The sequence below is a fragment of the Ictidomys tridecemlineatus genome, chromosome 12, assembly GCF_052094955.1.
Source record: "Ictidomys tridecemlineatus isolate mIctTri1 chromosome 12, mIctTri1.hap1, whole genome shotgun sequence".
Classification (NCBI taxonomy): domain Eukaryota; kingdom Metazoa; phylum Chordata; class Mammalia; order Rodentia; family Sciuridae; genus Ictidomys; species Ictidomys tridecemlineatus.
The window spans coordinates 101195140-101220819 of record NC_135488.1 but is presented as its reverse complement, the minus strand read 5'-3'; the positions used below and the strand labels follow the sequence as shown (position 1 = coordinate 101220819).

Here is a 25680-nt window from a genome sequence, read left to right as displayed (position 1 = left end):
TCCATGCTCCAGGCCTGGCTTCCCCATGCACCAGTTCTCTTGCTCCTCTCCTTCCACTGGCTTTGAGAACTCCAGGAACAGCCTTGACTGTCACTCTCGGGGCAATCAGAGCAGAAGCAGAGCTAAAACCCAGGTTTTAGTCAGGTTCACTGGGGTCTCCCCACACTCATTGCAGGATCCAGCCCATAGTAGGCGCTCTGCAAACAGGTCTCAAATGACAGACCCAACTGCAGTGCTGCTCCTTACTTGTGGAGTGCACTTTGGCAGATTAGTGCTCCTCTCTAAAGTGTGATGGCAACAGGATGCACTTCTTGGGGTAACCATGAGGCTGGCCAGGCGCTCAGCACAGACCTGGCACATGGTGAGTTCCCAGTTAACAGAGTAGCTTATTATAATGGCTGTGATCATGATGGTCATTCCAGAAACTGGAGCTAGGCCTAGCTTCTTGGTGACAGACATGGCCCGGTTGCAGGTGTGTGGGTCCAGGGGCCACTTCTCCAGCCTGGGCAGCACCAGCATGATTCTGTGGCCAGAGCTAAGGATGGTATATTCTATTTTGGAGGATTCCCTGAAAACAGATGGCCTTGAGACTGGGCCAAAGAAACCCAGCATGTCATCTAAGACCCCTCTCCATCTCAGACCCAGGACATGTGCCTGGTGTTGCCAGAGGACCAGGTAGCAGCTAAGCTAAACACTGGGGCTCAAGATGTTGCAAGCCGGTGAGCCACATGTTTACTGATCACCTTCTGTATACCAGGTCCTGCGAATGATACCTTGTGGGAATGCTTCTGGATAGTTCTGGAGACAGACACTAACCTGAAATAGTAGTCTGCAATAGTACCTTTGACAGGAGTAGGGAGGTGGGTATTAGGGTAGTGGGAGGGAAAGAGGATCTCTGCCAGGAGAGGTCTCAGGAGCCCTTCAAGTGTCCAGTCATGACCCAGTTCACCAGCTCCAGGCTTAGCCCTGACCTGACTGGTGCTGGCTAGGGTGCAGGGTTCCACTTCCTATCAGCCCCAGGGATCTGAGGCTCTGCAGAGAGATGTCCCTGATGTGTGTGGAGAATGACCTGGCTTGTGCCCAGCTCGATCACTGACTAGTACTGGAGTTGTCCTCAGCCAGCAAGATAGCATCCTTAAGGGATTGTCTTCTGTTTGCAGGTTGTACGAATATGTGCTGCAAAGACACACAGGGTGTTATAGAAACAGACAGCCCTGGGAGCTGAAAGGCCTGGGTTCAAGTTCCAGTCTGCTTGTCCTTCAGCTGTCATGGGCAGCTCATTTCGTCCCTCTAGACCTGTTTTTTCCACTGTGAAACAAGGGGGTTAAACTAGGTGGCCTCAAAGGCCCTTTTAAGCCATCATGTCTGTGCCTTGCCTATGTCTTATCTCACCAGGCCAAAGCTAAGAGCTTCTACATTCTACCAGCTCTGCTGAGCCCTGCAGACCTGAGCAGAGGCCTGGGGTGACAGGTGCCAGTCTAGTGGATGGCCAGGCTTTCCTTCATGCTTTTATTTGGCAATATTCTCCCAGACCCATGCTGGATGCCAGCCAATGATGAAAAGGCTGGCATATTGCTGCTCCTAGAGAGCTTACAGCCCACAATTTCCATGAGCAGAAGTGGGCGGATGGGGCCAGGTCCCCTCCTCTGCCACCCCGAGGCTGAGGTTATCTCCTTCTCCTGGACTCAGAAGGTCCATGGTTCATCTCTATCTGTACTAGGCCCATCTTCCCACTAGGATGTGCTCCTTGGGGTAGGACTGAGTCTTGTCCATTTTGCAAATGTCCCTAGGCTCTGGAATCAGATAAACTTGGACTGAAATCTGGTGTGGTTCCTTATGACCTGGATGATGGCCACATGGTGAATTATAGTGAGTATAATGCTCTGGCAAAGCTCTCAGCCCTACTTGGCACATACTAGATGCTCAGTAAATAGCAGGGGTTCTTATTATCCTTGCTCAAGTACTATTGTTAATTTGGTTTCTCCTGTGGGATCTGGTCCACACAAGGTCTGTGTTAGTGCCAAACCAGACCAGCTTGAGGTGAACTCAGCATGGCTGCACATGCTCTCCTGGGCTACGAAGGCTGGGCCTGCCTCCCTCTTGGTTTCTCCAGAGTTGTAGGTTAAATGGAGGCTCTCGGGTTTCCAGCCTCTGGGAAAGGGGACACCACCCAGGCTCTCTTTCCACCCACTATTGCAGGAGCATTGTCTTTCTTCCAGCCACCTTCTGCCCACTCAGGTTGCTTAGCCCCATAACAACCCTCACCCTCGTCTGAACAGAGGAGGGGACCTTTTCCAGGCTTTTTCTGGAACCCCTGACAGGCCAATTCAGGGGGCAGCCAGGGAGGATAGGTCTTGCCCACCTGCTGTATCCTGAGAAGGCTTCGAATCTAATCTCAGTGTGGACTTAGAATCCCAGCTTGGCCATTTCCACTGTCACCTTGTAAAGGACCTTCTCTCTCAGCCTGAGTGTCATCGCCTGTGAATTCTTGTGGGTACTGGATAGAATAATGGCTCAGGAAGCAGCAGGGGGCTGCTGCAGGTGAGGCTGTCTCAGTCTTCCTGTGGGGACCCCCCAGGAGGGAAGGGTGGGAAGGCTTCGTCAGTGTATCTGTCACAGCTCCCTGGCCCCTGCTCCTCCTGGTGGTCTCTACACACTGCCCTGGAGGCGGCCCCATTCCTAAGCTCCTGTATAGAACCCACTTCTGAATCCACAGTGTCTCTACCCTGGGCCTGGAACTCCCCTTAGTTGCTCAGACATGGTCCCATGCAGAGACTCAGGGACAGCAGAGACAGTCTCCACCTGATCTGGGCTGGGCAAGAAGGACACGGTGATTAACTCTGAATGTCATGTTTATCTGTGGCTCAGGTATCCCGGGTGCAGTGCATGGAAAGGGGTGGCGGTGCCCTTGGAAGGGGCATCAGGTTGCTTGCTGGCTGGAGCCAGGGCTGACCTGTCCCCTGGGAGTCTCAGAAGGAGGAAGTTGGATGCTACACCTGGCTGATGAGGCCGGGAGAGGCAGGCCCATGGGGAGCTGGGCCAGGCTGGTGCGTCTTCACCAACACGCTGTTCCCCTCTCTGGGGCCCTCGCTGAGGAAAACAGGAGGGGAAGGGAGTGGGCAAGTTGTGTAATGGGGCAAGCCCGAGGCCTCCTGCAGGCTGGCTTAGTAGGCAGTGATGGGTCCTTCATCACAAGATCCCTCCTTCCGTTCTTCATCTCAGAGAGACTCCAAACCCATCCTTAGCAGCTTTTGACAATGTACCTGAGGCTGAAAGCCATGATGAAAGTCAGGATGGGGAGAGGCAAGGACAGAAGCCTCCCTTGGCTCTGGTGATTCACTTTAAACAAGGAATCCAACGGTCCCTGGGGCTGTACCCACTCGGAAAACAGTGGTATCTGTGTCCCTGGCTGCTCCTGAGCCCAATTGAGAAGGTCAAGGCTTTGCTTTCCCTTCAACCAGCTCTGGGCCTGTGGGCACCACGTGTGGCTTGGGCCCAGGGGCAGGAGAGACAGCTAGTTCTGCATGGCCCCTCAGCCTGGAGCCTCAAGTCTGCCATGAGGTCCTTCTCTGCCCTAACAGAGCCAGGTGTGTGAGGCAAAGCCAGGAAGAAGGGGTCAGTTATTTGGGGGTCGTATGAAGCTTCTGGATTACTACAACATGGTGACTTAGGACCGTTTGTTGGCTTTTGCCCCATAGTTACTCAGCAGAAATCACAGTAGCAGAAGGAGATATGGATTCTAGGAAGTAATAAACAGACAAGAGAGTGTGGAAACCCAGGAGACCCAGGCTAAGCTGGTGTCTGAGGTTGACTGGGGGCTATCTGGTGAGGGGCAGAGGTGCAGGGAAGGTCAGGGTGGGACTAGGTGGAGGACAACTCTGTAGGAGGAGAGTTCCCTCTCCCTGCTCCCTGGCATTGCCTTGGATCACTGCTTCCCCTCCCTTCATTGATCAAGTGGTGGCAAAAGCCCTGCTGGGGTAAGAACAAAGATAGGTACTGACCAGCCAGCAGCTCACACCTGCTCTTATGGAACTTCCAGGGCAGGTGGTTAACAATCTAGACTGTCTTCTGTCAACCAAGTCTCCCTTCAAAAGTTCAACGAGGAGATTCTGACTTTGGTAGAGGGACTTATGGTTCTGGGGTGACCGGGGGTCCCACCCTGGTGCTCACACCCTCTTTCTCTTCAACCCAAAGGACTCACAGAGACCCGTGTCCAAAACTTGTCACCAGACCTGACATGGTGAACTGTTAGAGCAAAGTAGAGAGACTTGGCCAGCTCATCTCCTACAGAAGAAAGATGGCAGAGCCCTTACCAATAGCAGCCTGTGGGAGGAAGCAGGCCACCAAGAAGTATGTTGGCGACATAAAATGAGGGCCAGGAATATAATATTAACGTGCTTATGTGAAAGAGCACGTTTGTAAACTGGAAGATCAACTTGAAGGGCTTCCTCAGAAGACATCAGGAAAGAATTAAAAAAGAAACAACAAAAGAGCTCAGAGATGTGGCCTGTTAGAAGAACTGACATCTGACAATGCAGGCGGCAGAGGAGAGAAGAAATTGAATAAAAGAATGGAAGGAATATTGAATAACATTGGAGATAGAATTTTCTATAATAAATGAAAGATGAAAGGCCAGATATTTGGAAGGGCTCACTAATAAGGCAAGACAGGAACAATGAGGAAAACCTGAAGATGTAGAACAGTTTAATGATACCAAAGATTAAAAAATCATATACTTATTTATTATATTAAATAAATTGTATGCAGAATTATATCGTCACAAAGTTACAAGCATCAGGCAGCCATCAGACTTCTCAGCCACATGGAATCATACTTTGGAAATTGTGAAGAACAGAACTTTGAACCTAGAATTTTACATCTAGTGAAACTCTCAAGCTTGAGAAAATAAGAAAAAATTTACAGATCTTTTGGGCATGGGTCTCTGTGAGTCCTTTGGGTTGAAGACAAGAGTGGGTGTGAGCACTTTAGAAGGCATGCTACAAAATGACCCAAATCATAAACGCTTCTGGGAGAAATAGTCAAATGAGAATCAAATCCAAAAGAAGCTTCCAGAGATCTGAGCAGTAAAGGGATCAGAACTTGGTGAAGACTGTTGTCTTAAGGAAGAAAAAAGAAAGCTGGGATGAATAAAAGAAAAGGAGGCCACACATCATAAGAACTTAGAATCAAAATTCTAACCTAGATAATATAAGCATGAGAGGTGGCCTGAAGTGGGGAAATCAAGGAGATGAACGAATTGTGGAAGAAAAGGGCCAATAACTAATAGAAACAATAAAGATTTTAAAAATAATTTCAAAATATTATGATCTTATACAATTTAATTAATTTGAAAACCCAAATGAAATTTAAAATGCCCAGAAAAATATAAAAATGACAAGTTGATGCAAGAAGAAATAGATACATCAAAAAAGGAGACAAAGAGCTTTTTCTCTCAAAAAACTCCAGCCTTAGATGTTTTTACATTTGAATCTTCCAAAATATCAAGAAAGAAGGATTCTTCTTATGAGTTGTTCCAGAAGTTCTGGAACACTGTGAAACTTTTCTGCAAAAATTCTAAGTAAAAATATTTGTTAACTGGATTTAACAGTGTGTTAGAAACTAATACATTACAAAATGTACTAAAGGAGTGAAATTGTGATCGTCTCAATCGTTTAGGAAAATACTTTGATAAGGTTTAATGATGTTTTATGATGAAAACTCTTAGAGAACTAGTAAGACAAGGTTAGATATTAAAACTCTACTACAATAATTGCATTTAATGATCAAACTTTAGATGCATTTATGTTCTTTTATTTCAAGAACACTTTGCTGTTTAATATAGCACTAGAGATCATGTCCAAGGTTCTACAGAAAGATAAGAAAGCTCGGGGCGGGGGGTGGTAAAGATCAGACGGGAGGAGACAAAACACTTCTTTTGTAGATCATATGATACATCATGTGCTTAAGAAAAGCAGAATCAATAAACAAATTATTAGAATCAGTAGGAGTTCAGCAAGGTTGCCAGAAAAAAAGAGCAGAATTTAGAAAAAAGTTGAAAGCATTTCTCTATGTCAGCAATAATTAACTTTAAAAAAAAGGTAATAAAAGTAAAGATAACCATTCACAATATCATCAAAACCATAAAGTATCTAGGAAATAATCAAGATGACATAAGATTTCTATATAGAAAACTCAAAATAATAATAAAGCCTGATAGGGCATTTGAATAGAAGTTTTAATATTACAAACACCCAACAGCATCCTAAGTTAATTTTTCAGTTCAATGCAATCTCAATCAAAATCCCAGCTGGCTTTTGGAAGAACTTGATAAACTTACTTTAAAATTTATCCAGAAGAATAAAGGTTCACATATAGGACAACTTTAAAAACAATAGAAAAGTAAGAAAATGCAACTTGCTTCACTAGATATTAACCTACACACAGAAGAGCCATATTCATGTGGGCATTGTGGCAAAGATCCAGAGTAGATTGTAGACTAATGGGATAGGGCAGGAGGCTCAGACCCAGGCCTCCAGAGACAGTAAGTGGAGAGAAGGTGATGGTTTAGTAAGCTGATGTTAGGAAAAGCAATTTCTTAAATGGAGAAAAATAAAACTGGACCTCTATCTAACACCAAATGTAATGGAAGAGATGTAAGTATACAATCAGAGGAAAGACTTCATAAAAACCAGAAAACATTAAGGGTTAAAGACTTTTGGTCAATGAGGAGCCCCATAGACCTAGTCCATAGACAGATGACAGACTGGGAGAAAGTATTTTCAGTATTTAAACCAACAGGGGTTGATGTCTGGAATATACAAAGCAGACTTGCTATTCAACAAGAAAAAGACAACCAACCCAATCAGGAAAAGGGCAGAGAACATGGACAATTTAGAAAAGAGGAAACCAAAAAGGCTAAAGGCATATCAAGAGATGCTCAACTCCATCAGTAATCAGAGAAATGTAAATTAAAACAACAATGAGATATCACTGTTGGCCTGGTTTTCCCAGAACTTTCCCAGTTTTAGCAGTAAAAGTCTGTGTCCCAGGAACCCTCTCAGTCTCAGGCAAACCAGGATGGTTTGTCACCATCCTGTGTTGGCTGTGTTCCATGGAACACTCTACAACACAGATGGAACTTAAAAATAGTACACGGTGGAAAAAGCAGGAAAGAAAATTAAATATTGAACACATTGCCATTTAAGTAAACAAACACATGCTCTATAAGACAACAGTACAGATCTTGCAAAAATCATAAGAAACCCAAAGATATGCATTCATACATTTGAGCAGTTGCATATGGAGGGAAAGATGGGGCTCAAAGAGAAGACATACATATGTACACGCAGAAGTGGGGCCTTGTGGGACCAACGGGACAGTGTCCCATAAACTGAGGCAAATGTTTTCATGTTCAACCCTGAATCCTGCAGTTCAAAAGAAAAGCAAGCTATCTGGGGAAACACTGTGTTTGTGTGTCCCCCAGTGTCTCCATCACAGGAAGCTTGCGGTGATCTAGGTGGGAACAGCATCTAGGCTCTTAGAAAGGGGTGTAGTCTGCATGAGACTGGCCTTGTGGAAGCCCTGGTGGGGTTGGCCTGGGTCCTCCACCCTTTGCTCTACCCCATTGAGCCCTCGGCTCAGGTTCAGGCCTACATCCCTGTGGAATGTAGAAAAAACGCCCCAATCACACAGTGGACCATTGATTTGGGCCTGGTCTGCCATTCTCTGCAGAATCATTCACACACAGGGGAGGATTCTCACTGAGGAGAAGAGGCTCCTCCACACCCTCCCACACCATTTCCTGACAGGTAGCAGGGAGGAGAGCTGAGGAGCTCTGTGCAAGCCACCAGGATTGGGGCCAGATGTGTCCCCTGAGGGCAGAGAGGGCAACTGCTCCCCCCTGGGCTCAGGGATTCTGGAGAAGCCCGAGGAGAGGCCCCACACGGTGCCTACCTCATCGAAGTCAGCCACATCCTCGCAGTTCTCCAGGACCCGGGAGTAGAAGGACTGCCCTGTGTGGGGGAGAGAGGGGACTCCAGTCAGACCTCAGCCCGAGTCATTGTAACAGCATTTGATGAAAAAAACTGTGGTCATGAACTGCCGGACCGCAGGGCTATGCAGCTCTCCAGGATGAGGCGAGTCCCCATGTCACCTCTTCTCTGACCCTCAGCAGTCCTTAAGGTAGGCAGGTCAAAGGCCATTCGCTCCATTTTACAAATGGGATACTAAAATCCAGGAAGGCCAAGCTGGTCAGAATAGACATGGGAGTGGACCCCAGGGCTCTCTTCTCCCCTGGCCACTTCCCCAGGGATTCTCTTGACCTTCTTCTGCAGCCCCCAGCTCTACTGGCTGTCCCAGGCCCTGCTGCCCTTGCAGAAGCCTGGTCCAGGGAGTGGCAAGCTCCCTTCCTGCTCATGGGGGTCTGTGGAGCCCAGCCACCTTCTGTGACCTGGTCCCACCCAAACAAAGCCTGGGACAACTAGTCAAGTCCCAGACCTCTGTCCCAAGGGCCTCCTCCACCCCTTCCAGAGCCTCATCTCCCTTCCTTTTCTGTGAGCCTTTACAGAGAGGAGAGTCTCAGGTGACCTCTCTCTTTCCTGTGTTCAGTACCTGGTCCCTTCTTTCTCTGCAGGCACAAGTAATAGTGCGGGATGGATATACTGTCCCAGACCCCTGGCTGCCCCCACATCCATATGCCACCAAATAGGGCATGTTGGGTGTCAGAGGCTGTTCCCTTTTTGGCCCATCCAATCTGAACTGACCCAAGCTGCTGGGAAAACTAAATCAGGGGATAGTCGGGGGTGAACTAAGGGGCACGAGGCAGCCATGTGTGGAGAGCATCTCCTCCAGTTCACTTTGCAAAGCATTCACCTGAGGAGTCCCTGATGTACCGGGCCACATCCTGGGACTCAGGACAGAGGGATGGACAAATGCATAGGACCCTTTCCTCAGGGGGCAAGAAGGGGAAGCCAGGGACCTCGAAGAGTCCCTAGTTCAATACTACAATATATATCCCAAGGTAAAAATTTTCACAAAATGCAGAAATGGTGCAGAGAGGGAGGATTAATACCTTTTTGGGGGGTGATTTGGAATAACATGAAAAGAGGCTATAATTTTTTATAAGGAGAAAACCAGAGGTGGGATAGGTTAAAAAGTTATTACTTAAAATTAATCTATTATTCTTTGAAATGACCTACAAATGAATAAATAAATAATAGCATGTATGGTTGGATCCTAGATGTTTTTTTAATCCTATTTTTAAAAAAACAACCAATTCTATGTATCTATTTTGTATGTGCTTAGAAAAAAAATTCCAACCATTAAAGTTGGTCCTCCCTGGAGAGGGGGAGTGAAAAGGTATTGTAAGCAGCGTACTTTGACCTTTTGTTTTTTATTTACTGGATGTTATACATGGATTTTTTAAAATGATCATGCTTTACTCTTATAATTGAAAGAAAAACACTTTTAAGTTCCCACTAATCTAGACCAATTAATGGTCTGTTTTGTGAAAGAGCTGTCTCCAGATGGGGGTTAGGATGGGTTGCCATTGACGGGCAGGGCTGGGAATATAGGACGGATCTTGGTATGCATGCTCCCCCTCCACAGAAGACCTGGGAGACCTCATTTAACTAAGGAGCCCCTCTGATCCTCCTCTGAGATGGTGCCTTGGCCGGGTATGGAAGGAGACTCAGCTAGGTGCTCCCTCTAGGAACTGACTTTGCTCCCCACTCTCATGAGGAAGGCAGGGTTGATGTTGGATTCACTGAAATAGTGATGTGGCAAATCTGAGTCTGTGTGTGTGTGTGTGGGGGGGGGGGGGGGCTGGGGTGGGGGCAGGTGGGGAAGGATTGCATCTGAGATAATTAGAAGCTATAAAGCAGAGTCATTTATACAGAAAATAGATACGAAGTAGAAAAGATGGAAAAGAAATAATCTTTAGTACTAGCCAGGGACAAAACAAAATCAAATAGAAAAATCTTAACAAGTTCCCCACAAAGCAGCGGTCAGAGGAGAAGGAAACAGGAGAGATGGAGCCTGAGCTTCAACTGCTAATTTTCCCTGCAGGTGATATACACCATACAAATGGAGAATCAGGTGAGCCTAGTGGTGCATCAGGCTTCCCCAAGGACCTGCCGCTCTGAATAATCAAAGAGCTGTGCATCCTAGAAAGGTCTTAATGAGGCTCTGTATGGCTGTGCTCAAGGATGCAAAAAAACAGCCAGGGGGAGATATGGTGGGGACCTCCAAGGAGGAGTCTGGTTCTAATGGGCTCCAAGCTAAGCATGAGGCTCAAACCCTCCACTGCTTGAGTATTTGCATAGCCTATTAGAAAGGAAGTCAAACACTGTGAAATTAGCCATTGCAGAATTCACATGTCGTCTCTGTTTGAAAATGCGCTAAACCTCATTGGCTTAGGCACTAGGGATACAGATGTGAGTATTCAGCAAACGGGACGAGCTGAAATCTCTCTCTCTCTGTCTCTCTCTCTCTGTCTCTCTCTCTCTCTCTCCACACACACACACACACACACACACACACACACACACACACACACACGTAAAGATTTGCTGAAACAAATCAATTATACAGAAAGAGTGGAAAGATCAACTTAAAAAAGCAAAACATTGTTAAACCTTTCTGAAGAGCCACTGTGTAGGAGGCTATGGACACACAGTGGCAGCATGACTTGGGTGGCCCTTTTGTCTTCACTGGCACAGAGCCAAGGGACCTCTATCATCTCTTTTCAGTTATCAGTAACCCCATCTTGTTTCAAGTTCATTTCCACTTAACATCGACTCCATTTGACACTAGTCTTATTGGCAATTCAGTTTCATTTTGAATGGCTTTCGGACAAAACCATTAAAAATCCCAATATCCAATCAGCTTTCTTGCTACAGGGAAGATTGAGAATAAAGCTTGAAGAAAATAGACTCTTCCTTGCATGGAGAGGCTCTTGTGGATCCAGGGAGAAAGTCAGATGGGAAATTGAACAGCATCCTTCCCTGAGAGGCCACTGCTCCCAGGGTAGATGAGCTGCTTGGTTTGAAACAAACTCTTCCCTGAGCCAATAAATGGGGTATACGTTGCAGATCTGTGCTCCTAGTGTAATAAGTGCCATGACATGGATTATACCCATTCCCTATTGGAGAGGCTTAGGATTCCAAAGTTTAATAGAAGTAACTTTTATGTCATTCATCGTTTAAAAATATCCACTGTAGCTGGGCCCCTAAGTGCAGGTGAGCCCAATATTGGTTTCATAGGCTGAATAGCATGCTAGCCTCTTAGATGCTATGTACAAAATGCCCCACCTGCCCAAAAGAGCTCCTTCTTCCAGGCAGCCTGCTCTGCTGGGGCCCAGACCTTTGAGTAAAGACAGGCATGGAGGGACGCTGGCCCCTGTGCCTTTCCACAGCTAGCCATGGGTCTTCTCTGAGTCTATATCAGCCCTGCCAATTGCCCCAGTACAGGGAGTCAACTGCTGCCTTTAAGAGCTTATTACAATCCAGAAAGTGGGGAGTGGTATGTCAGACATAGAAGGGGCTGATATACAGGGCAGAGTTTGGTGGTTGACATGTAAGAAGTATGAAGAGAGAGGTGTGAAAAGAAGAAATGACTTTCCTTCTGGTGGGCCAAGGGAGGCATTGATGAGACACTGGACGTGGGCACTGGAAGAGTAGACAGGCTGTCAACATGCAGAGGGACTGGGGAGCAGACAGCAGGAGGGACTCTGGGTGGAGAGAAGAGTGTGTGTCAGTGTTCAAGTGTGGGGCAGGGGATGGAGCCTGACACAGTGGGCCCTGGACAGTGAGTCCTGCTGGGAAGGGAGCAATGGAAGGGTCTGTCCACAGGGAGTGGCCCATGGAAGGAAGTCCTTAGAACATGGAATGGCCCATGGAGGGAAGTCCTTAGAACAGGGAGTGGCCCATGGAGGAAAGTTCTTAGAACAGGGAGTGGCCCGTGGAGGGAGGGAAGAAGTCTGAGGGCAAATCCCAGCAACATCATGGTTTTGCCAGCACCCAGCCATCTGGCCATCTTCCCAGCCTGCTATTGCTGTTACCCTGTGTGAGCTGAGAAATAGCATACGACACTCCTTGAAACTCAGACCTGTCACTGGTACTTCCCTGCCTTATTTAAAATAGCAAAGCCTCAGTGTGAACTGCACAAGGTGATGCTTCCCTCTTGTGAGGCTGTGCACACCCCAGCGCCTCCCCTCCCTGTGTTCAGGCACAGCAGTTCTCTGAGAAAGGGCCCACTGATCAGTCTGTTTCTCTTTCTCCCTCCCCTCCTCTCCCTTCCCCTTCCCTTTTTCTTTTCTTTTTTTTGATTCTGGGGATTGAACCCAGGGACGCTTAATCACTGATCCACATTTCCAGCCCTTTAAAAATATTTTCTCCAGAGACAGGGTCTCTCTGAGTTACTCAGTGCTGGCTTTGAACTCCCAATCCTCCTGCCTCAGCCTCCTGGGCTGCTGGGAACCTGTTTCTTTTGAAGGCCAGTCACTCCCATGGAGCTCCAGGAAGCAGGGTGCAGGTTCAGGGAGAAGAGCCAGGCCTAGTGCCTGGTGCCGTGGCTCATAGGCTGGGAGTCCTGGAGCTGACTGTCCAACCCTTGGAGTCTCAGAGTCATCATTGAAAATCTGGGGGTAACCATCTTAGACCAGCTTTCTGTTCTGGGACCATTGTGATGGTCAGCAAGAGGCTGTTTTTGAGAAAGTCTGAGTGAAACTTCAAGTCCCTTATGAGCAGAGGGGGCACAAGACAGAGGGTGTGGCTTGCAGGCTTCAGGGCCTGGTTTCAAATCCCAGCCCCACCACCTGCTAGCCCTTGAAGAAGTTATTTAACTTTCTTTGCCTTCGTCTCCTCATCCATAAATTGGAGAAAATGATAGAGCTTAAAATAGCACCTGAGCAGAGTTGATTACTCAGGAAATAGCTGTTATTCTCCTAAAGACTCCTGTCTTTCCCTTAGACCTTTAAGTTATGTGCTAAATATAAAAATGGTCTCCCCTAGTATGAATCACATCTGTAATGTATTTTTAGTATCATATAATCAGAAACAACATTTTCTTCATGTTCTGTAACAGTTCAAATTTTAAGGTATTTTAGTATGATTATCTCTTCTTAGTGGGTAAAATTTATATTCACAGATCTTAAGTATATATTTTAATGAGTTTCAATAAATCATATATTATGTAATTACCACACCGTCAAGATATAGAACATTTCCATTTCCTTCCAATATGCCCTTGGTTCCCTTTGCATTTAATTTCTGTCACTCTCCACAGGTGACCACTGATCTGATTTCTGTCACCAAGGATTAGTTTCACCCGTCTTAAACATCATACAAATGATACCCTACAGAATGTACTTTTTGATGTCTAGCTCTTGTGGTCCAGGTAATGATTTTGCAATTCATTATATTGGTGCATACATATTGAGTTGTCCCTCAATATCTGATGGGTGTTCCTTAAACCAATTCCCCATGGATATTCAAATCTATAGATACTGTAGTACCTTATGCAAAATCTCCTAGTATCTGCATTTAACTTATGCACATCCTCCATGTGCTTTATTATGTCATCTCCAGATGACTTGTGATACCCAATGCAATGTAAATGCGGTGTAAGTCGTACTGCATTGTTTAGAATAATGACAAAAAAAAATTTGTATGTGTTTCATACAAAGGCAATTTCCCCTCAAACATTTTTAATCCTCAATTTAATTAGTGGGTGCAGAATACATGGATATGGAGGGACAACTGGAAATCGTTGGTTTTTATTGTTGAGTGATATTCCACAACTTGTTGATCCATTCTTCTGTTGGTAGACTTTTAGATTATTTTCCATGTCGGGCTAATAGGAGTGGAGATGCTGTGAATATTTTTGTAAACATCTTTTTGTGGACTTGTGATTTTCTTTCTCATGAGGAAATACCTAAGAGCAAATGACTGGATCACAGGGCAGGTATCTGTTGAATTTTACAAGAAATTGCATTTTTAAATGCTTATACGATTTTACAATCCTATCAGCAATGTAAAACAAGTTTCAACTGTTCAATGGTCTCATCAACATTTGGTTATTGTTATGTTTTTAAATTTTTAGCCATCTTAATGAGTGTAGAATAGTATATCAATGTAATTTTTATTTTCATATCTCTACTGATAAATGATATCGACCACATCTTAATGTGGCTTGTTTTTTGTAATTTGTATATCTTGTTCTATGAAGTATCTGTCCAAATCTTTTGCCTATTTAAAAAATTGTTCATTTGTCTTTAGCAATTTGTGGGGGTTCTTTATATATTCTGGCTACAAGTTCTTTGTCACATAAATGTGAATATTTTCATACTGTGTGTAGCTTGCCTTCCCATAAACGTCATACAAACGATACCCTACAGAATGTACTTTTTAATGTCTAGCTCTTGTATATTTTTGATGGATAGGAGGTTTTAATTATTAAAATATCCAATCTATCAATTTTTGGTGAAGTTTATTTCTTCTGTTTGATATTTTTTATATTTTCTTTAAGAATTTTTTGTCTAACTCAAGAATATAACAAAGGTAATCTATGTTTTCTTCTAGAAGCTTATAGTTTTTTATGCTTAGTTCTATAATTTATTCTGAATTATTATTAATAGTAATATGAGGTAGTATATGAATTTTAAACTCCTACTTCATATATATGTGTGTATATATATATATATACATTTATGTGTGTGTGTATGTATATGTATACACACCACACACACACACACACACACACACACACACACACACACACAGAGTTCTTCTAGATATTTAATACCTTACATGAAAATCAATTATTGGATATATATGAGATCAATTTCTGGACACTCTATTCTGTTCCATTGGTCTAAGTATCTATTCTTAGGCTAATGCCACACTGATCCTTATCATCATGTGCTTTGAATTTCCAACTCTTTCCTCCATTTTCAAGGTTGCTTTGGCTATCCTATATCCTTTACATGTCCATATAAAGTTTTAAAATAGTTTTCAATTTCTATGAAGTAGCCTGTTATAATTTTTTTTTGGTACTAAGGGGGTGCCTTACCACTGAGATATATCCCCAGCCCTTTTTAATTTTTTTTTATGAAGCTGGCATTGAACTTGCAATCCTCCTGCCTCAGTCTTCTAAGTTGTTGTAATTACAGGCAGGCACCATTGTACCCGGCACCTGTTGTGATTTTTCCTGGGATTGTATTCAATATATATAGCAGTTTATGGAGAATTTCCATCTTTACAATCCTGAATCTATCAATCAACAAGAAGAATGTATTTTCTTGTATTTTTCTCAGTATTTTGTTTCTAGTGTGGCGGTCTTTCATGTCTTTGACAAAACTTATTTTTGGATATTTTATAATTAAAAAAAAATTTTTGGTAGTTATAGATGGATAGCATGCTGTTATTTTATTTGTGTATTTTTTTATGTGGTGCTGAGGATCGAACCCAGTGCCTTCCACGTGCAAGGCAAGTGCTCTGCCACTGAGCTACACACTCAGCCCTATTTTATAATTTTTATGCTGTTGTAAATGTAATTTTTTTAGTCTTTCTAAATTCTATATTCCAACTGATGATTTTTTCCATAAAAATTAATTTTTGTTTTGATAATCATGTCTCTTAAAAGCTTACTACATTTACTCATTGGTTGTAGTAGTTTTTGGATATATTTTTTAATATAACTGATCAGGTTTTTGTGTGTGTGTGTGAAAAAAGACAGTTTTACTTCTTTTTTCCCCTGTATTTTTTTTCTTATTGCAAGAATTCCAGCACAATATGATGAACAGAAGTGGTGAGAGAGGAAACTTTGCCTTGCCTGTGATCTTAATTTCTGGAGTTAGTCATTCTTCATCCAATCAAAGAAGTCCCTTCTATTCCTAGTTTGCTAAGATTTCTTTTCATGAATGGGTGTTGGATTTTTCAAATGCTTTCTCAGTATCTATAGATATAACCATGTGGGTTTTCTCCTTTATTGTGTTACTATAGTGACACACTTTGATTAATTTTCTAATTTTTAAACTGACCTTGCATTTGTAAGATAAAATTCACTTGTCATGATGTGTTGTCCTTTTCATAAATTACTATTCAGTTGACTAATATTCTGTTAAAGATTTTTACATCTGTGTTTATGAGAGATGTTTAGCTCTGATTTTTTCATGTGTGGAAGATCTTTGTCAGGTTTGAATATCATAAAGTGATTTTGGGAAGTTTCTTCCAACTTTATTTTCTAAAAGAGTTTTTGTGTAAGATTGGTATTACTATTCTTAAATATTTTCTAGGTTACATGAGTGAAACCTCTATTATCTGAATTTTTTGGGGGGAAGGAAGTTTATTGTCATTCTTTATCCTTATTATTATAAATTCAATTTATTTATAGATATTGGGCTCTTTATAGTTTTCATTTCTTTTTGTGTCAGCTTTGGTAAGTTGTTTTTCAAAGGATTTGTCCATTTCATTTGTGTTGTGGAATTTATTGAGAAAAAGTTATTTATAATATTCTCTTATTTTCTTTTTAATGCAATGATAGTCCCTCTTCCATTTTTGACGGTGGTAATTTGTGTTTTCTTGACCACTCTTGCTAGGGTTTTTATATTTTATTAATTTTTTTCAAAGAACCAGACTTCAGCTCTGTCAATTTTCTCTGTTGTCTGTTTTCTATTTCCCTCATTTTACTTTATTTGGGTCTAATTTGGGGAAATTGGGGGGGGGGGCGTATTTATTTATTGAAATTAAACTCTCTCTTCTAAACTGTACAATTCAATGGTTTTTAAAGTATATTCACAGGGTTGTGCAACCATGGCCACTGTGTAATTTTAACACCACAGAATACTTTCATCACCACAGGAGGAAGCTCCATCCCAGAGGCAGTCATCCCCACCCTCCCTACCGCAGCCCCTGGCAGCCGCTGATCTACTAACCTTTCTGTCCCTATAGACTTGCCTCTTCTGAACATTTCATATTAATGGAATCATATGATATGTGGTCTGACTTCTTTCACTTAGCATAATGGTTTCAAGACTTAGGTTTAATTTGCTTTTCCCTTGGTAGCTTCTTAAAGCCAAAGCCTAGATCATGGATTTTACCCTTTTCTTTTTCTGCTATATGTTTTAAAATTATAAATGTGGATATGTTGTATTTTTGTTATCATTAAATTAGAAACATTCAATAATTTCTCTTTTGTTTTCTTCATTGATCATAGGTTATTAAGAAGATCATTAAAAATTTTTTAAATATTTAGGGCTTTTAAAGATATCTTATTGCTATTGATTTCTAATTGAATTCCGCTGTGGTCAGAGGACAACTCTGTAGGATGTCAGTCTTTTGAGATATAGGGATAGTTACCCAGCATGTGGTCTGTCAAGGTGAGTATACCATGTGTGATTAAGAAAAATGCGTATTCTTCAGTTTTAAGGTGTAAGGTCCTAGAAATGTCAATTAGGTGAAGCTGGTTGACAGGGTTGTCAAATCTTCCATCTCCCTGATTTTCTTGCCTGGTTAGTTGTGATTATCTCTTGTAACAAACTTTTCTTCCCTATGAGGAGCTCAGTTGCTTAATAACAGTTGAATGAAGGAATTTAGTTCAAAATGAATTGTCTAAAAAAAGTAGCTATGTGTAAGTTCCTTGAGTGATGTATTCTCTGAAAATCATCAGCAGCTCACGGAGCCATACTTGGGAGACCAGACTCCCTGGGCCTCCTACAGGGGGAGGCTGCCTTTCCATTGCCCCATCTCTCAGCTAAATGGAGGCCCCTTCTCTCTAACCCTTTGTTTTACATGAATCTTATTCAAATATCATTTCTACCTCCACTTGCCTCCCCTTTCCTATCCTGCTAACACCAGGTGTACACAGCATAGACTCAAGCTCAGGGCATGGACTCTCCAGAGAGGCAGGAACAGGACGGAGCTCCTAAGCCCCAACCCTCTCTGGCTTGACTCAAACCCTTACTTCCCCCTGGTGCTTACTCTGACTTTGCCAAGTAACCAGTGTCAGTGGCGCCCATATTTTAGATCTTAGCAGAGAAACAGAGAGGGAATTTGGAGTTTCTCTTGGAGCCTAGGACAGTACCAGCACACATTTAGCAACTGCTGGGTTCTAGGTTCTCCCAATAGTGTGACAGATGGAGGAACTTGTGGTCTTAATGATCCACAAGCTGTGCAGAGTACCCATTCTCTGCCAGGCGCTGGGAACATAATGAAGTATGATGGGAGGGTAACTGTTTCTACACCCTCAAATGGGATACAAATATTGTCAAAGCTGCAGTGCTGATTTTATCCTAAATTTCAGCTTTATTAAAAAAAAAGTCAATGAGTGAAAACCAAACTCCATTTTTGCAGATGAGGAAAAAAAAAATAGGAACAAAGACTTTTAAACCAGTATGTAGGGAGTGGGTCTATCCCCGTAGGAAGTAGTCAGTGGATTGAGGATATCACATGATATTCTCTATCTCAGGAGACCTTTCTGGAACTGTCAGTGAGAGAAATGGATCACTGCCTGGTGCTGCTTGAGCCTCAGGCTGCAGAGGAGCCCCGTCTGCAGGCAGCGAACCTCTCACACTTCTGTTTCAGGTCTGCTTGGTGCCAGGCACCGTGCTGGCCCTGGAGAAGCAGCCAAGGTGCCAGCCCTGATGATGCCCACCTGGATGGTCATGGCTCCAGGTGCTCTCAGCCCGACATCTCCATGTCTACCAGAGTTCAGGGTTTATTAATGGGTAGGAGTCCAGAAGAGAACCAGCTAAGGTCATCTCCCAAATCCCTGGCAAATAGTGGCCCCTGCCTCTCTCTCCATAATACCTGGCACGCACTCACATCACTGGTCCCCAAGACCACAATCTGCTCTGCTCCTGCACAGAGGCACCTGTCCTGCCCTCTTGCCCCCTCCCCAGTCCCAGTGCTGCCCTTCCTCTCAATTCCAGGTCATCCCTTTCCTCCATCCCCACAACCCTGGCTGTACTCCCTGCCTGCAGTCCTGACCCCCTAGAGTTCTTTCCAAATCCAGATCTTAGACTCCACTCTTCTGCTAAGAGGTTGGGTGTCTCCTATTTCCTTACCAAGCCACTGAAGCCCTCTGTGTTTAAGGGCCCCTCTGCCTGGAATGGGGCCTTCCCTCGGCTTTGTCTTGGCCAAAATGCTATGATCTCTCCAGGGCCCGCTTACATAGCAACTCCCCTGTGCTCAGGGAAGACTTCCTCCTGGGCCCTGCCTACCACTGGCTGCTTGTTGGTCCAGGTGGCTAAGATACACCAGGGCCTCTCCACCTTTCCTGAACTCCTTCGGGATCACTCTGCAGGCCACCTTCTGGTCTCCTCGTCTCAGCAGGGTTCCCTTGCCGTGTTCTGACCTGGCCCCTGCCTCTCTCTCCATAGTTCCTGGCATCCACTCACAACGCCTTGCCACAGTTGCCTTGCCCTTGAGGACAAGAACCGTGTCTGGCTCACTTCTTACAGTCCTCCCAGGGTTGAGAAGGGTGCCTGGCAAAAGTGGCCTTCAGTAAATATTTGTTACTGGAGACGAATGAAAGTCCAGGTGAATAAATGATCAGAGCCCTGATTTACAAAGCACATTAAAATGAAACTTTTAATAAACTGGCAATCCACGACATTGATGAGGTAATTAGGAAATTTATCACCGGTTATTTGACAGTATTAGGGAATTGGTATTTTTTTTTTTTGAATGATAAAGTAGGTTTTTAAAATCCTTATCTTTCACAGCTATGCTCTGAGTATTTACAGATGTAAATATGGTATTTTTTTCTTTGAAATAATTTGGGGTGGAGAATGGAAAGGGAGATAAAGGAAACAAGCTTGGCATAGTTGATAGTCTTTGAAAATGGATGGGTTATTCCCCCTATTCTTGTGTATATTCAAGGCTTTTTATTATTAAAAAAAAAATCAAAAGGAAAGAAGCTTCAAACTCCAGGATGGGTGCAGGTGGGAGAGAGGAAGCTTTCCTATTAGTAGTAAAGGCGGACGGGAGAACCCAGCCTCAGCTGCTCTGGAGATCATCTGCGAGTCTGCTCTCTCTGGATGTTTCCAGCAGCTTTCTTGCTGTACAGCAGAAGACGATTTTTACAATCATTTTTATAGCATGAAAATATACTCCTCTTATCAAAGCAGGAAGAGCCTGGGGAATTTTCTGGGTGCAATGCCTAGTCTCAGTTGAGTCTGCATTGGCTTGGGCTTGCTCTGGGTAGGAGGAGGAGGGAACATCACCACCTGGGGCTTGAGGCAGAGAAGGCTTCCCTGGGGGTGGGAAAGGGCCCTGTGTGCGCTGGGAAGTATGGAGGGCCCAGGGCTGTGTCCTATGTGTTAATGGCGAAAGCACAGAGCTGTGTCCACCGCCTGCAGAGGCTGTCCTGAGGGACCCCCTATCTCCTGCCCTCAGCGGGGGCAATGCTCACCCCTGTTCTCCAAGGGTGGTGGTACTAGGCTGGGGCGGAGTCCACTCCACATGCAGGCCCAGATAGCCAGGATCATCTCAGGGGTGGGGCACTGGGATACTCTGCCTCCATTACCAGGAATGGCAGAGAAGTTTCCAGATAGAAATTGTATTTATCATCAAGAGGGACAACTCCCCCATTTCACAGGGAGAAATAAATCTAATTTGGAGTCTGATATGTTCCCTGCAACAGCAGTACAGGGCAGGGCCCAGTCTCTTCCCAGCAGTCACCACTGGCCCTATGCTGCCCCTTCCAGTAGCTTTGCTGTGGCTTCCCAGCCATTGTTCTCAGCTGGGATCACCCCTCTGCAGGTCCTGGTGTCCCCACCCAGATGGCTTGGCCTTCCTGTCAACCCCTCCTTGCCTCTCTTTCTGCATCTCCACGTGGACAAGCAGGCATGTCTTTCAAGACCCAGTTCAAGAGCTCCTTGTTCTAACCCATCTTGCACCTTACCCCTCCCCTGAGCCCCCCTCAGCCCCTGTGTGCCCTGCATGGTTTCCTGTGGCGGGACTGTGCAGTCCCCACCTCTTCCCCGTGCCAACACAGCAAGCTTCAGGAACAGCGTGCTTGTGAAGAGGGAGGGCCACTACATCCCCTCTTTCTTCCTACTTGTGGTCCAGAATTGGATCCCCCAACATTTGCCAGAGGATGAGGTCAGCCTCCCTCTGGGGTCCTGGAAGATTCTCTGAGCTGGTGAGGTCAACAGAGGGAGGATGAGCCAAAATTTTTGATTTTTAGCTCCTGGGACCTCTTTTAGTTCCTTGATCTCCCTTGGATAGAAAGTTCTAGTTGGAGTTCACAGTTGTGGAGCTGGGCCAGAGTGGAAGAATTTAAACCCATTCAACAGAGAAGGCCTCAGAGACAGAAGCCATTTCTTACTCATCTTGAGGAGCAGCTGGTGCTTAGCACAGAACTCAGTAGATATCTGATCTGTCTCAAAGGGGCACAGAAGTAGTGCACACAGAAGCGTGGCCTGTCCCTAAAATACAGCTATAGGAGGCTGCACAGAGTGCTGCAAGGGGACAGAAGCCTTCCTGGAGGAGGTGGCATGTGATCTGGGCCTTGAAGGATGCCCAGAGTTAATGGAAATTCTCAAGGTGGAGGGTGGGGATCATTCTGGGCAGAAGAAATGGTCTTAAGGTGTGGCAATATTAAAAGGTCAGCCTCTCTGGGGACTGGCCGTGTAGTGGGAATGCAGTGGGGTGGGGTTTGGGGTGGGGATGGGAGAGAAGGAGCAGGGATGAACCCCCAGAGAAGCCTTGCCCAGGCAGTCATCTGTGACAGTGGCCAGTCCATGTGTATTGCGTGTATTGCGTGGCACTAAGGTTCAGCCTTCAGTTGTCACCGTCTCACCCAAAACATCCTCACCCTTATGTTTTGGCAAGAATGCTCAAGGAACAGAAGGTGACAGGAGATGACAGGGCTGGCTGGCCCCAGACAGTCTGTCACTCACTCTTGTTCTCCAGCAGCCCAAGTCCCCATGTCCGGGGGCTCAAGTGGCTGAGCACTGGACACAAGGGTGGGCTAGAACTCAGAGGCCCTGCTCATCCTGCATCCCATGGCCCTCTGATTGATGCAGCAAATTAATTTATAGCTGAGAAAGAATAAGACTGAAGCGAACACTTCCTTTCTCTCTCTCTTTGTTTTTATTTTTGTTTGGTACCTGGGTTTGAACTCAGGGGCACTTAACCACTGAGCCACATACCCTGAGCCCTTTTTTTGTATTTTATTTAGAGACAGGGTCTCATTGAATTGCTTAGAGCCTCGCTAAGTTACTGAGGCTGGCTTTGAGCCCTGGATCCTCTTGCCTTGGCCTCCTGAGTCGCTGGGATCGTAAGCGTGTGCCACCACACCCAGCAATACTTCCTGTCTTGAGTAGCACCTGCTGTCAAGATGGCTCCTTCCTGGATAGCCCACTCCCACTTACTTCTCATGACCACAGACCTCTGAGTTAAATGGAAGCCATTATCTTCAGCTTGTAAATGACAAACTAAAGTCTCAGGCCTTGTGGTTGCAGGCATGTCTGGGATTGGAATCTAACTTCCCTGTGTCTCTGTCTAGACCAATGAGACTGTAACTCCTTAGGACAGGGGCAGGGTCTCCTTCAGCTCCAGGGTCCCGGGCCTGTCCCTCACCCAGCCTGGCACTGGGCTTCCTTCAGGGGGTCTGGGGAACTTGGAACCAGTATCTCCTCTGACTGATCACAAATTTCTGGATTCTTCCTGCTAAATCACAACAGTGGTTGTGCGTGTCATGAAGCACTGTGCCACATTCAAAGCGGTTTGCTCCCTCTGAACTGTTGTTGGGGTTGGCCTTTTGGGGAGCTTATCGTTGTCAACTGCTGGAGGCAGAGGGTGACTGGCTGAGGCCTTTCTGTAACAAAGGATTATTTCTGGAAATCTGCTTGTCTTCTGCCTATACTGCTACCTGCCCAGCCCCCTTCCCCAGGAGCTCTGCAAATGTAGAGCCTAGAAATGGATTTCTCCACTCCGCCTGCAGGGACCAGGCTGCAGATAGGCTAATTCCTGGGTGGTCAGCCTCACTGCTCAAAGGGAAATTTGGGTCTCAGATGGACAGGTGCTTACCCCAGTTGACCCTGGGGGAAAAAACAGAGCTTACAGGATTGAGCAACCTGGGTGAGGTCCTACACTTCGGCCTCCCCACTAATCCCAAGCAGGTCTCTCTATACTTTGTTTCTCTGCCTGAAATGGGACTAACCCTGCTCAGCCTGGACTGTCTTATGACAGCAACGTGGGGCCTGAGCAGCCAGGCCCCGGGCCGTGTGTGGAACACAGGGCCGTGTTTCATGAATCAAACAGCAGACTTGCTTCTCCTAAAGCCAGTATGAGCCGGCAGGTGGCCCATGGAGATGCAGGGTGCTGCAGAGAAGGTGGGCGTGGGTTGGGCTGGGAAGCAACAGGCTTCCAGCCTTGCCTGTCCCTCCTCCCGCCAACAGAGTTGCTGCTGTCACCTCCACCCCCACCCTACCCTATGCACAGCAGGCTGCAACTGGGCAACCCAGTGAGGGGGTGCTGGGGGTGGCCAGGACTTCTATTGGAGCATTCTGCGGGGGCTGCCACATCTCCTGTCCCTCCTGGTAGAGTTGCAGATACTGCGTGCAGCCTGGGCCCAAGGCTCACTCGGTCTTCAATGTGGTGGCTCTCTCAGCTTCCCCCATCTCTGCCCCACTCTCAGACCCCTCTCTGGGTAGGAGGGGCTGGATCTGGTGAGGAGTACATTGAGATCCCCTGGACCAGAGAGTTGGGCTGTGGCCAGGCAGAGAGCCAAGGTGGGTGGGCAAAAGGCAGAGGGCAGCCTGGCCTGCCTGTTTCTGCTTGACATTCTGTGTCCTGGAGAAGTCCCACCTGCCTCCGTGGCTCTGCCTGGCTCTGGGATCTCAGCTCTTACAGCTTCTCCAGCCTTGTGAAGCCTCTGTCCGTTCCTGCATTCCAGCTCTTCCCCAGCCTTCAGCATGCTGTTCCCTCTCCTGCCCTTGCTGCCTCCTGCTGATCCCTTGGGCTCCGGCCAGCTGAGTGCTGCCTCCTCCTGGAAGTCTTTCCTGACTGCCACCCCACTGGGATTAGTGTGTTGCTTCTGCAGTTTACATGCTGCTTTTGTCCCCAACCTCTCTATCACGCAACTGTCCTGATTGTCTCCCCACTGGTGCCCCTGCCCCACCAGATCGGGCTCCTTAAGGCCAAGGCCTGGGTCATATTCAGCTGTTTCCAGCCCTCACCCTTGGTAGATTGTAATAAGTGGTCACCGAACACATTGGTTGAAGGAGGATAGGAAAATAATTGATAGAGGACGGGCCAAAGAGTTGCAGGATCCCAGGAAAACAGTAGATCTAAGAGAAGCCACAGTATCCCTACCATCTCCATTGTCCTGGGGCCTGGAGAGTCCCTAGCTGCCTCAGTGTCTACCAGCTACCCTGCTCTTCCAAGTCCACACCTCTTTATTGAACCCAAAGAAATCAACCTGAGAGAGGGGGTGAAGGGACCAGGAAGGCTCTGCAGGGCTGGGCCTTTCAGTTCTGGGTCCCTGAGCCCAGTGGGAGGTTCCTTGCTTCTGCCTCCCTGAGCAGAGGGCTCTGCACCCTGCCAGGGTGCTGGCACGTTGGCAGGTGCAAAGAGAGATACATGTGGAAATACAGGGCACCCTGATTTTCAGGCAATCTCAAGGGCTGGTCAGGCCAGGGACAGATGGCTACCAAGGAAAAGCCTCATGGTGCCAGTCCCTGCAAGAACTTTGCCATCCATCCTTCTAGCCCTGCCCTACCCAATCAGCCACCAGAGCACAGGCTGGGCCAGCTTGCAGAGCTGGGATAGGGGCTTCCCTACCTCGGAAAGTCACTTTGGCAATCCGGTCGCCCCTGCCCCGCAGCTCCGAGACGGTCTTGAGGTGGACGAGCAGGGCCATGCTGGCGAGGACAGCCTGGGCACTGGCAGGCAAAGCAGCGTGGAGGGAATAGCTGGCGGAGCGTGGCTTGCACACCTCCCTCTTCTCCCCACTGCCGCTGCCGCTGCCTCCTCCTGCTGATGCTGCCCACAGAGACTAAGGCAACCGAGCTGAGCTGCTCCTTCCAGCGACTCACAGAGCCTCCCAGCCTCGCCAGCCCCCGCCCCTCTGAGCTGTCAGCCCAGCCTGTGTTACTGTGTGTGTGTGTGTGTGTCTGTTGTGCCCCCAGTGAGCAGCCGGGGAGTGCACACAGAATTGGAATTCATTATTCAGCAGTGCTGGCTCTCAGATAAAGCCCTGTCCGGCTTCAGGTGTCTCCTCTCAGCTATTGGAGTGCAGGCTCCTACTAGCTCCTTGGCAGGGCTGAGCAAGCTCTGCTATCAAGAGCAAGTAGATGGTAGTGGACGTGGGGATCAGGAACTTCGTGATTTGTGTGCACAGAAGCTGGGCTGTTGCACTGAAGTTTGGGGGATGGTTCACTCTGCCTCCTGCACCAAGTTGACCACCTGTGTCACTCATGCCTGCAAGGCTCAGGGAACCTGGACAAGCCAGGCTTGGTTGCTGTGGATGGATGACACTGTGCCGTAGAAATCCTAATCCAAAGCCTCCTGGATGGAAAACTAACATTAATCAGATAGCATTAGGGCAATACCTAGTGGGGTCCCTCAGAAATACAAGCTTTATGAGAAGAAGAGACCACGTGTCCCCCTGCCCTAAGATCATGTCCCTGAGAAGCTGAGTTCTGATTTCTTATCATGGGAGCTGAATCTT

General features: G+C 46.2%; 1 protein-coding gene across 8 annotated transcripts in view; it reads right to left on the bottom strand.

The window, feature by feature from the left end:
* Otof (otoferlin) overlaps positions 1–25025 on the bottom strand; it is an 84795-nt gene extending 59770 nt beyond the window's left edge. For all 8 annotated transcript variants that reach the window (XM_040271460.2, XM_005322562.5, XM_040271461.2 and 5 more), the window contains exons 1-2: positions 24792–25025; positions 7954–8012 (exon numbers count right to left, since the gene is read on the bottom strand). In XM_040271460.2, coding sequence (XP_040127394.1) covers positions 7954–8012; positions 24792–24870 — 138 coding nt within the window. In that variant the 5' untranslated portion in view covers positions 24871–25025. The remainder of the gene's footprint in view (positions 1–7953; positions 8013–24791) is intronic.
* Positions 25026–25680: the final 655 nt, after the last annotated feature.